The 12,361-nt window shown below is 48.5% G+C and overlaps 3 protein-coding genes across 3 annotated transcripts; 1 reads left to right on the top strand and 2 right to left on the bottom strand.

The window, feature by feature from the left end:
• Positions 1-21: 21 nt before the first annotated feature.
• On the bottom strand, positions 22-2,978 carry HOO65_060692 (Heat shock 70 kDa protein 12A; the record flags this gene model as incomplete). The annotated part of the gene is made up of 4 exons (XM_071003666.1): positions 22-221; positions 311-1,682; positions 1,769-1,873; positions 2,019-2,978. 4 exons carry the CDS (start codon positions 2,976-2,978, stop codon positions 22-24), a joined length of 2,637 nt encoding a protein of 878 aa, XP_070858042.1.
• A 5,461-nt stretch (positions 2,979-8,439) lies between these two features.
• Positions 8,440-10,110, top strand: HOO65_060693 (Glucokinase; the record flags this gene model as incomplete). Its single annotated transcript, XM_071003834.1, has 3 exons — positions 8,440-8,536; positions 8,619-8,698; positions 8,764-10,110. The coding sequence occupies 3 exons, from the start codon at positions 8,440-8,442 to the stop codon at positions 10,108-10,110; spliced, it is 1,524 nt and encodes a 507-aa protein (XP_070858043.1).
• A 780-nt stretch (positions 10,111-10,890) lies between these two features.
• HOO65_060694 (N-alpha-acetyltransferase 50) lies at positions 10,891-12,015 on the bottom strand (the record flags this gene model as incomplete). The annotated part of the gene is made up of 1 exon (XM_071001205.1): positions 10,891-12,015. The coding sequence occupies one exon, from the start codon at positions 12,013-12,015 to the stop codon at positions 10,891-10,893; it is 1,125 nt and encodes a 374-aa protein (XP_070858044.1).
• Positions 12,016-12,361: the final 346 nt, after the last annotated feature.

The following is a 12,361-nucleotide window of genomic DNA, read 5'->3' on the forward strand; positions in this document are numbered from 1 at the left end:
CCTTTATACTTCCTGCCCCATTTACCGGAAACGAGCGCGGCAGCGACCCATGACCTCGCCTTGGCAAACAAGTTCCGCACTAAACTCAGAGCCATCTAGGGTCAGGTAAATATCAAAGTACACGCGGTAAAACGTGCCCTGTGGCGTGTCCATGCGCTCAAAGTCCTTTTCGAGGTTCTTGCGTGACAAGTCGGACGTGAGAGTGACGAGTTCCTTAATGCCTATACAGAAAGAGAGAAGAGATGAAAAAAAGGTTAGCAACAAACGAAAAGGATGTAGAGCAAAAGCAAGAACTGGACTAGGCACTCACGGGGATCCTTTGTGTATTCCGGGCACACATCTTCATCACACGCATAAAGCACGTCTTCGTACATCAATGTGGCTCCTGGAGCCACCTGTCGGAAAAACGACACCTTGACCGGCTCGCCGATCTTGACTTTTTGACCCTTCTGTACAAAGATCTGTCGTGTGAATTTGCAACGATCCTTACCATCAAGCGATGGCACACGGTACGCTTCTGGATGATAGCCCTCTTTGAATGGCTGCAATGTGGCCATTAAGTAGTGGCGACGTGCCACACGGTGTGTAATAACACGCTCGCTTAGGCCGGCTGTCACAGCGCCCTTGACAATAGCTGCCACTGAGTCCATTGGCCGCACCACCTTACTTTGGAACTGAGGTGGTACGTGCAACTTGATCTGTTGGAACAGGTACTCGGACGCACCAAAACCACCAACCACTAGAATGTTTTGTAGCGGCCGGTTTTGAGCTTGGATAGCAATGATTTGGTTGCGCACTAGCTCCAGAATGCGGTTAACTACAGGTTCGAAGCACTGCAGAATCTCCTCGTTGGTAAATGTCATGTAACCCTCCTCGATACCAGCCTCGGGGAACTCAGCTTCAATACCGACGTCAACGGCCCACTTTTGGCCGTTGTTGCGGAAATCAGCCTTAATACGATTTTCAAAGTCCATGATGCACTTGGCGTACACACGACCGGCCGTCTTGCTGCCATCAGGCAACTTCATCTTGCGGATCTTGGTACGGAGGATGTTACTAAAGTTACGGTTCAGCGCTGTGGAGCCGCACGAGTCTCCGGAACCAGCGGTGCATTCGGCCACGGTAAAGGGATTCTCATCCTCAACTTCATAGGCAATCAAATCGACAGTGCCACCACCGCAATCGACAATAAGCACAGCGTCATTGACCTTAAGATTGAGAAGGCCGGCTTTAGAGCAGAAGAGCGCGGCAGCTTCAGGCTCAGACACGAGCGTCAGCCGGTTATCGTTTTCGTCGCGGAGGAAGCCGGCCTGGATGGCAGCAAGACGGGTGGCAGCCTTTCCGGCGTCGTTCCAGATGGCAGGCACAGTCAGATAGTAGCGGATATTGCGTTCCTCACGGTTAAACACCTCACCCAGCGTCTTTTGTAGGGCGGCCCGCATAGCTTGACGCAACTTGAAGAGGTAGTCGGCAGCAACATCGATTTCGGACTTGCCAGGAGGCAGAGGGGGCAAGTTAATGGGATCAATGTAAGTGTTGCCACTGAGCATGAGCTGCAGCTTAAACCACTCGACCTTTTGCACGCCAGGCTTGGGGTACCCAGTAGGAGCAAGAGCATCAGCAATATCGGGACCCCAGCCAACAACCTTTTGATACTGATCGTAGTAAAGGACGGTTGGAATCTGAGGACGAGGGGAAATAGCAAGTCAAGTCAGCATATGCTAGAGGGGAGCAAGGGGAAAAAAACAAGAAACACGGGTACTCATACCTTTTGTTTGGTGTATGATCCCGCTCCAGGCCATTCAGTGATGATGTCCTCCTTAGCTTCGTTATTGGTAGCAAAGGCAAAGGCAACGCCTGAGAAAGTAGTGCCCTATGGGAGTGGGGGGGTAGGGTATATTAGCTGAGGAAAACAAAAAAAGTAAAAAGGACAACTTGGAGACTAGACAAGAGAAGAGAAAAATTGAGGAAAGAGGGGGCTCAAGGGGAAAATACGAGGCAGGTAGCAGAAGCCTTACAAAATCAATACCAACAATCAGCTGAGCCTTAGTCCGGTTGTTACCCTCGACCTCAGCATGGCTGCCTACAGGACGATAGCCACCCATGGTCGGAGGACCACCCATAGGGGGAGGTCCTCCGGCCTGCTGATAGCCACCACCAGCACCGGGATAAGCTGGAGGGCCATTAGCTCCCATGGGGTTCATGTTGGGTGGATAGCCAGCTACAGGAGCGCCGGTGTTGATGGGGGCAGGACCGCCGGTCATCTGGGAGGGCGGCAAGCGACCGGCGGGACCGGGAAGCGGGCTATTGCGGCCTATTTGGGGCTGCGGCTGCCCCTGCGGGGGCGGGCCGTTGCCATACTGCGAGGGATAGCTCTGGCGCTGCATGACAGTTGTTTGATTGGGAGGCGGGCCGCCAAGCAGAATATGATTGTGGGCTTGGACTTGACCTTGGGCTTGGGGGTGGATTTGAGTATGGGTATTATTAAGATTTGGCGAGGGTGAGCGGTTGTCGTGGAGCAGTTGCAACTGATGTTGTTGGGTCGCTGGAATCTGCGGCAGTGAGAAACGTCCTTGGGTGACAGAAGGGACCGTTGACGTAGCCGGAGGGCCGCCAACTAGCGGGGGTGTTGAGATGGCAGCTGTAGAGAGTGCTGACGGTGAGGCAGCGGCAGTAGTGGTGGCAATAACGGAAGGTGCGGTGGCTGCAGCAGGTGGATAGCCGGAGGTATTAGCGGCAACAAGGCTGGGATTATTAGCCGGCGATGAGGAGGAATGAGTAGCAGGCGGCAGTGATTGGTTTTTTGTCTGTTGTGACAGGACAGTTGAAGACGTTGGAGGCGGAGGATGAGGAAGGAGACCGGCAGGTGAAGCAGAAGAGGGAGGGGTTTGTGACGAATTAGGCGTGGAAGGAGGCTGGAAGGTAGCTGCAGATTTACGTTTCCCAAAGCCAAACGTAGATTTGAACCGGAGACTCATGAGAAACAAAAAGAAGGGGAAGAGAAAAAAAGAAAAGAAAAGAGAAGAAAGAAGGAGTGAGTAGGGGGACAAGAGGGAAAAAAAAAAAAAAAGATTAAAAAAGAGTAGATTAAAAAGAGGAGAAATAACAGTAAAAATGTACCAAAATGATGACCAAAATTGATAGAAAGAGTAACGACATGAAAAATACGGAAAGAAGCAAATTATGGTTGGGATTAGAAGGGATAAAAGGGAGATAGAGGGAGCGTCCCTTGTAAACAGGGCAACAGTACTCTGTAAACGAAAGCCACCCTCTGAAGTTAGGGGCTATCTTGCCTGAATACCTTCTAAAGCTGGAAGTAGCACCTTTTAAAAGAGGGGGGCACGCCCTGAAATGAAGAAGCAAACAAGGACAACAAAGCGGGGCAACATCCTTTTTGAGTCTTACCGCCCTGTCCTTTTGCTAATAACAGATGCCTAAAACGCAATAGCAAATTTCCAAGCACTGGCTTTTGTTATTTCTACCTGACAAAAAATAGCAGCCCATCATTGATAACACCAATATTCTTGAAAGGTTGGTCTAAAAAAACGAGCTCTACTCTTTCTTTCATTATTCCAGTATACTTTTTTGCATTCCGTCGAAACATTCTATGGCATAAATAAAACAAACTCGAAACTGCGGCACGGAAAAATAACAAGAATAATAACAAAATGGCCTCCGAAATTATCACTCTCACCCGTTTCAAAGACGGCCTCTTTTTGGGGTCCCACAGTCGGGCAACTCTCGATTGCCTGGCTAAAACACCTAACCCGAAATTAACCATTAGGCAGCTGTCATCAGCTGTCAAAAGGCTCTTGCAAAACCCTATTAAGACCCTAGACATTCGTGACACTATGGTTTCACAAAATTTGGACAGCCGGTTACACGATGGTTCTATCACGTGACCGTATAGCATCACGTGCACATGTTGGCTTCCTGGTCTTGCCAACTTCTTCACGACCTCTCCACCCTTCAAGTGACAGCTGTCACCTACTACCCCAAACTCCAACTTTTGCTTTCATCATTTCCTTCTTCTGTTTCTCCCTAACCCCCCGAAAAGCTTTGATTGAAAGCAAACTGAGCCTCACCTCCTTGACCAACAGGAACATTCATCGTCCCTGACCTATTCTTCTTTACTTCCCTCAAAGAAAAACCTAAAAGAGTTTGCGTTTCCCCAGATGGAATAGAAAAGCACCCCATAGGAATATATGGCGATCAATGGAACAGTGGTCTTTGCCTTGGGCCAAACCCAACTTAACAGGAGGATTTGTGGGGGGAGGGGTGGGGAAGCGCGAAGGAAGCTATGGAGAGGCGGAGCAAAGAAGAAGTGACTGTGTATTATGCGCAGGAAACGTAGAAGAGGTTGGGAATGTGAACAAGGGTATACATTGTAGAAGGGAACTTGATGGTCTACATGAAGTCCCCAGTATACAGTCCAGATGACGGCAGAGGCCTGTTAAAAACGTAAGACAGAAGACCCACTAATATGATATGCAAGCTCACTTGCCGGCTCGCCCGACCTCGAGAAAACAGAGAGAAATGCTTCAAAACAAGTTCATTTCACTCTCGTCGGTCACCCCCTCTAGCTAGGGTCGCCCCCATATCCGAGACCCGCTCACATGTCCAGCGCGCAGAGCCTCTGTTTTCTCTTCTTTCCGGGAAAAGAGAGGAAAAAAGCGCCGCATGTGTTATGCTAAGCTAGTAACAGGGAAGCAGTGTCAGAGAGCGACCCTGGCGGCCCTACGCAACCTGGGGACGGACAATAAGAAACAACAAAAAACAGAGTGTGCTTTTTGTAGTTGGCTTCCTTACACTGTATTTGGCCGAGCTTTTCTGGGGTATCATGTATTGGGTTGAGGAAGTCTGGGGATGCGTTGTATAGTAGAAGGAAGAGAAGGAAGTAGATACGGAATTGAGATTGGAAGTAGCATTGAAAGGAGCTGTCAAGCCGTTAAAATAGTGAAAGCGATAAAAATAAACAGGCAAAAAATTCAATAGACATCAAGAGGAGAAACTTGCTTATTTGAGCCTCATATTTGTCTTGTCATCTTATTCTAGCATAAAAGAGCCGCAAGGCAGGTACACCTACGGCCGTGGCATAAAAAGGTCTTTGGAATAAGCAATAGGAGCTGTTGATCTACACATACACCTTTGAGTGTCTTCTCTCGTCAGATCAGACGGCTAAAAACCCACAAAATGGCCAATAATAACACGTGATGCCAAAAATCCGGGGATTCTTGATTGCTGGGTGAGTTCTATAATGGAACTGGAAAACGTCATAGAAGCTTGTCGCGGTATAAAATAGGAAATAATAGCCAATTCAAAAATAATAAAGAGCCGAGATTTTCTCGTTTTGGAAACAGCGCATTTTTGGGGCCCCCACAAATAACATGGTAAATAGGTAACCATCCTTGAAAGTGGGGCCATGTCAATATTCCGGCGAGATACTCGGTGTCTTTATATGGAAGCTAGACGAACATCAAAGATCTGTCAAGGGTAATGAGAAAGAGAAGTATGAATGACACAAAAGGGGAGGGGATCAGCAAGAAAAGAAAGAAACGGGATTGGCGAAATAATGATGCTGCTGCGACGATTGTTGACGACACCTTTCCATTTTGCTCTAGGATTTAAGGGTTACTAGGGTTATCTAAATGGGTTAGATCACAGTGGCTGGCAGGTTAAGATAAAGTGCACAAAACGAGACATTGAAATATCTTTTTTTTCTATTTGTTTTGGTAAGCATATTATCCAGTGCTCTTTTTATTGGGAATCCTCAAACCTCTGAACCTAATTGTTTTAGATGGCCGCTCCTAAACCACAACATGTCTTGCGCAAAGGTACTGAGCAAGATCGAGGTAGCATTTGCAACAAGATAGACTCGGGCGTAGACACGGGCATGAGTGGGGAGATTGGGGTGAAATCGCCCGTGACCCCGACGTCAAGCTCAAGACCCGGCCTCAAACACAAAAATAACCCATTTCCAGTTCCTCCCGGCGGCTTCTCGGTACTGCTTTTGGCATTATCTGTGGTTACTTTACTGCTATCTGTGGTAAGCATTGATTTATCTTCTTCCCCCTTCCTATTTGGCTTGAAAGCTAGCAGAGCGTTGAAGAAAGAGCAACGAGGTAGCAAGTAATAAGTAATACTTGGTACTGTGAAGGCAAAGTGCCTGCCGTATCTGTTGTTTATCATTATCAGTCTCTTCATTTGGCGACGAAAGGGCAGTTGCTGTTTTTTTTTTTCTTTTTGAAAAATAAAATGGCAGAAGCGCTAATTTAATAACCCCTCTTTCGAGAGGAAGAAGAGTTTTCGCTTCTTGCCGTCTGTACATATGTGTGCGTTTTTTTATCCAGCTATCACCATCACCAACTCATCACCATTAGATTAGGGCTTGATGTTTCTTCAATCTGGGCTTTGGGCTCCCGCGCCCAAAGATCCCGGGTCAAGCCTGTCATGTTCTAAATATTGAACCCCTGCTTTTCGTCATTGTTCTATTTTCCCCGCATAATCCAGAAAAAAGACAATGACTAGCCAGTCTACATGCCTCGCCTTGCTCGCTTCCTATTTTCTCTCTCCAGATTCTGATGCCTCCAGATTCTCGCTTCCCGCATTTGTGTGTTCTAAAAGACAAGAAGGGGTCGCTTCACTTCGCCTCTTCTCTGCCCTTGAGGTCTTTGGGGGAGACAGGAGCAGATGTGTCTTTTTTTATTACTTGAGATATGTTGCTTTGTTGTCTCTTTTGGATTCCATCAAAGGCCAAGGCGCCACCCTCAGTCACAACAAAAAAAGCCGCGGCAGCATTGGCTCTGGGAAGGGGCAGAGAAAGAGGTGTATGTGCATGTGTTCCTCCGTCGCAGCCGCCACCCCGCCTCGTCCGTCATCATAATGGGCTTTACCGGGGTGATATTTGCGTCGATAAATCTGCACAATACCCATTTTCTCCATTTGCCGCACGGGGTCCCTAGGAGACTGGGCAGAGACCAGGGCTAGGTCAACCACAGTGATGCGTCAACACCTAGCTCGCCATCAAGGCGAATATTGTTCTAGTGTGTTTTGCTTTGCTTGTCTTTGCTTGTCTTTGCTTTGCTAACGCTAACAATGAGCTTCCCAGCTTTGCTGTCAGGACTTGAACATGATTTGATTTGATGTTGTCTACGTGGTCTTGGTTTTGGTTTGTCTGGGCCATAGGATCCCAAGATGGTCCCGACTTGAAATCCTTGTATTCTCCAGTCAAGCTTTGTTGCCAATCGGCCCTGTTTTCGATGGGTGAACAACACCACTTTTTTCTTTCTCGTCTGTGGTTATCTGGTGATGCAAGGCACTACTGGTTGTAATTACAGGGCACCATGACACTATGGGTAGCTCACTTGACTGGCTTGCACTGCATGACAGACGCTCACCCCACCCCCCCTTGCCCCTTGTCTCCTCTTCTCCCCCATCTTTTTTTCTTTTTTTTCTATTGCGGGACATGGCCTTGGCTCTACTTCCAATCTCGGAGCCGTCGTTGTCGTCCTTCGTTCTCTTCGCTGCCATATGCTCCATCTAGCCAGCCTCGCCTGACTATTGCTTTAGTGCTCGCACGCTGGCTCGGCGATTGTATATGTGGGAACTGTTATTTTACTCTCTTTTGTTTTTATTTCAGTTTTATCGTTATTTTATTGCCGTTCTTTTTTTTTACTACTTCCGTAGTTGATCAAAAACGGCCGGCTCTGTTTGCGCTTGGAAATCAGTAGCGCTTCAAAGTTGAAGCTAAGCAAAGCTCAAGCTTTACCTAGACAAGCAGAAGTAAGCTACTCCGAGCCCATATATTATATATTGCACACAAGCCCTTCTTGGAGTTCCGCTTTCTTTCCTCTCTTTTGTTTTTCTTCCTATCGTTTTTCTTATCCTTTCTAGCTTGCTCTGTGTTTGCCAATTCTACCCACCTACCTTGGTTTTATTGTCTTTCTCTATTATCACGTACTGGATATATAAGTGCACCCTTTTCACTCTATATATACATCTTTCTCTTCATCTTCTTCATCTTTTTTTTTCCTTTACGCTACGGACTCTTTTCTTCTTTGACTGTCTCCACTAGTTTCATCCCTCAGCAGTCAATCTCCCTTTCTCTCCTGCTAACTCTGCGCTCCACATCTTTTTGCTGCTCCGCTCTTCATCCAGCTTCTTCTCTCGGTCGTCCTCAAATCGTATGCCAAGCTGCATCTAGCATCGGTTGCCCATATATTAGGCTCACTGTCCCTCTTCAAGCCCCTGACGCTTTTATCTTCTTCTTTTCCTTCGTTTCCTTCCTCTCTTTGCTCTCTGCATCCTTCGTGCTATAGTCTTCTAGACAAGCCTTCCTATTCTTCTGCTGTTTCCGTCTGCCGGAATACCTACGACGATTTTGCTGCTGCTGCAACCTATTTTTCTGCTCCTCTTCCCACATCTACCCGATTGCACACAATGTCTCTGGAAGCCGCCACTACCAAGATCGTGGACCAGTTTGAGGTCTCAGACGAGAGCCTAAACAGTTCGGTGAAGGAATTCCTGCAGCAGATGGGTAAGTTCAAGTCTAAGCCTGCCTCATATGTTTCATTTAGCCTGTAGCTAACCCAAAGACAAATTCACCTTGAAATTTACAGAGGATGGTTTGGCATCTGATAACACGAGCCTTGCTCAGATTCCTACCTACGTTACAGGTGTTCCCGATGGTTCGGAAAAGGTGTGCTTCACCTGTCTGTTTCTCTTGCTTCGCCACGATTCTAACCTTAAGAATTTACTGTTCAGGGCCTTTACCTAGCTGTCGACCTTGGCGGCACTAACTTCCGTGTTTGCTCAATCCAGCTTAACGGCGATAGTACTTTCAACCTGACCTTTAACAAGGTCGCCATTCCCAAAGAACTCATGGTTGCCAAGACCGCCCGCGAACTCTTCTCTTTCCTCGCCAAGCAGATCGACATTTTCCTCAAGGAACACCATGCCGACCACTTTACAAGCAAGGATCGAACTCGCCATGGCTTCTTCGGAGACTCGGAGCAAAAGGTCTTCCAGCTCGGGTTCACTTTCTCCTTCCCTGTCCAGCAGCTCAGCGTTAACAGCGGCAAGCTCATCCGATGGACCAAGGGCTTTGACATTCCCGATGCCATTGGCAAGGATGTCTGCGCTCTGCTGCAGAACGAGATTGACCGTCTAGACCTTCCTGTCAACGTTGCCGCTCTGGTTAATGACACTGTTGGCACTCTCATGGCCCGTGCCTACACCTCAGTTGGCAAGGCCAAGTGCATTCTTGGCGGTATCTTCGGCACCGGTACTAACGGGGCTTACCTTGAGAAGCTTTCCAACATTAAGAAGCCTATTGTTGGCGAATACAGCAAGTCTACCGGTGAAATGGTCGTCAACACTGAGTGGGGCTCCTTTGACAACCAGCTCAACGTGCTTCCCCAGACCCCGTGGGATGAGACTCTTGACAAGATGTCGGTCAACCCCGGCAGCCAACTATTCGAGAAGCGCGTCTCTGGCATGTTCCTTGGTGAGATTGTGCGTCTAACGGTGCTGGACCTGCTTAAGGACCCTGAAGTGCATTTCTTCCAAGATACCAATAGCAGCGCCAACGACTGGAAATCGACCACCTCGATTGGTTCTCACTCAGGCTTCTTTTCGCAGTGGGGCGTCGATAGCTCTATCATGAGCGTGGCTGCTGCCGATAACACCCCTGAACTGTCAACGCTACGTCAGTCGCTCGAGGGTAACCTGGAGGTTTACACGCCTTCACTTGAGGATGCACACGTGTTCAAAGCCATTGCGCATGCTGTTGGCCGCCGTGCTGCACGTCTTTCTGCCGTGGCTATTGCGGCTATTGCCATCAAGTCTGGCAAGCTGGATGACCCCAACGAGGAGATTGTTGACATTGGTGTCGACGGTAGTCTAGTAGAGCACTACCCCTTCTTCCGCGACATGATCTTTGAGGCTCTGCGTAGCATCGAAGGCATTGGCGCCAAGGGTGCTGAGAAGATCCGCATTGGCATTGCTAAGGACGGCTCGGGCGTTGGCGCCGCCTTGATCGCGCTGGTTGCGGCTAAAGCACACCGCCGTAACAGCTTGGCACCGCCAGCCATCCGATGTGGGTCTCACTAAATTTTGTTTTCTTTTTTCTTTCTTGTCATCCGTGTGTATTGTTTTACTAACTTATCCCCCGTTTCCTTTTTTCTTTCTTCTGTGTATAGTGACCAATGACTATCGCTCCAACCAAATTATTACTGCTGCCAGCGTGCTAGGCGTTGCGGCGCTGGCAGGCTACTACCTCTCCAAGTTCTGGAGAAGCAACTAGACGGTGACCGGAGGCTATTGGCTCTATTCTAGGACGCGATTTTGTGCTAGTATGAAGAGATGGAGAGAGGGTAGGGAGGAGCCGCGTCTATTATTTGGCTCTGTCCCGCCCGTTCTTTGCCATCTCTTTCCATACTGGTTTTGTCCTGTGTATTCCAACTCTTGTTTTAGGGTATTTTCTTTTGGTGTCTTGTTTCAGGATGACATACAAACAAAATGGCGTTTTCCTGTTTTTGTCATTGTTTCTCTCTGGTTCTCTTTCTTTTGTCATCTTGGTCGATTTAGTCACTTTTTTGATCTTCGGGAGTTTTTATTTTTCATCTTTCATATTTCGCTTGATTACCGACAGAGTTAATAGCGATGGTTTCTGTTCCGTTCTCTTGCTTGTTTGCGTGTTGGTTTTCCGTCATCTCATATACGTACGTATCTCTGAATTTGCTATCTTGCTAAACGTGGGAGCGGAATGGCAATGTTTGATTGAGAGTTTGGCGCTTGTTTTTATTATTATTTAAAGTCATCTAAAGCTTAGTCTAGGCGTGTATACTTGCATGATTGTGAACTATTCCTATCTTTGTTCCTAACTTTTCATTAGTATGTCGGTACTGGATACGATCGATCCCGCTTCTTGCGACTCCCTGCTGTCGTCTTCGTCTGCGTTGTAGCCTTCACTGAGCCTACAGCCATATCTTCGGGCAAATCATTCCATGATGTCGGCGGTGCTGCGTTTTGAAAAGACATTCCACGCGGTGGGCCTGGTGGAGGTGGCACCTGTGATGCAGGAGAGGGGGAAACTGCAGCATGAGGCGGCCCAAACTCGCTCTTTGTCTCGTCTGCGGCTGCAGATACGGATGAAAGCGATGTAACTGAAGACGCAGTTGCAGGCGATGCATCAAAAGGCATCAACTTTACAGCAGCCGCTGCCAGCGGCCCTGCTATACTGCTCGCACATGACATGTCTTTTTTCTCCTCCGTTGTTGATACAGCCTCACGGCTGACGACCCATGCACTAGCAGGATCCAGTTTTTGGTAGTACCCTTCAATGGGCGTGTCCGATCGGCGGAAACCCCGACGCGCATACCAAGCTAGTGCATCCTCACTAGCTGTCCAGACATGGGCATCGACTACCTTCACGCCATCGGTCGTTGCCGCTCGCGTGACAGCGTCTAGTGCCATAGTCATTAGGCCTAGACCACGGTATGGAGAGAGCAGGCACAGAGCTTGAAGATACAGCGCGGACTCTGGGCCGTCATGACCCGGGCGAGACTCGACACGACACACAATTACACCGACAATGGTAGGTGGGCGTGCTGGGGATACGGGGTCGGTCCACGTAATGACACGGGAGTGGCGGGATGCATGGGCACCAGTAGATATAGGCTTGAAGAAGCTGTCGGCATAGTAGACAGCAAGCATTAGTGACAGCACGCGACGCACTGCTGGGATATCTGCAGCTGTAATTGGACGTAGCACAGCATTGGGATGAATGTTCAACGGGGCGGCTGGAGGGCTAGCCGGGCGGGAAGAGTAGGGAGAAATGGATGTTGACGGGATCGTGGACGAGGATAGAGGTGATGCGTATTTAGATTGCGGAGGCGGTGGAGGTGCCGGGGTAGCTTTCTGAGAAGTGCGCAAGGGTTGTTGCGACACGGCCGTGGTCGTGGTCGAGGGGGATACGGCGGACTTAAACCAGGAAGTAATGCTGGCTTGGGACATGGTGGAAGGAGTGAGTGAGTTGGTAGCTAAGAATGAGTAGAGAATGATAGTGAGAATATGGAGCGAAGAATAAATACAAGTAGACAAGTAGCAGGATAATGCTATGGGGAAGAAATTAGGAGAACGACAACTTGGTTGTTTGTTTTGAAGGAGGAAGAGAAGATAGAAGTTGAGTGTTATCCCTAAGGCTGGTCTTTTCCGGTGGTCGTAAATACAGCGGAGTCCACTGTATTTACAGGCGATGGATTTCTCCTTAATTTCTCAGGAACTGAAAACGTCTGAATGACTGGTTTCAGCCAAGCTGGCATTGGCGGTGAGCTAACTACAGTAGCAGGGGCGGTGTCAT

This window comes from Ceratocystis lukuohia (genome assembly GCF_044167205.1).
Source record: "Ceratocystis lukuohia strain C4212 chromosome Unknown Supercontig6_pilon, whole genome shotgun sequence".
Taxonomy (NCBI): Eukaryota; Fungi; Ascomycota; class Sordariomycetes; order Microascales; family Ceratocystidaceae; genus Ceratocystis; species Ceratocystis lukuohia.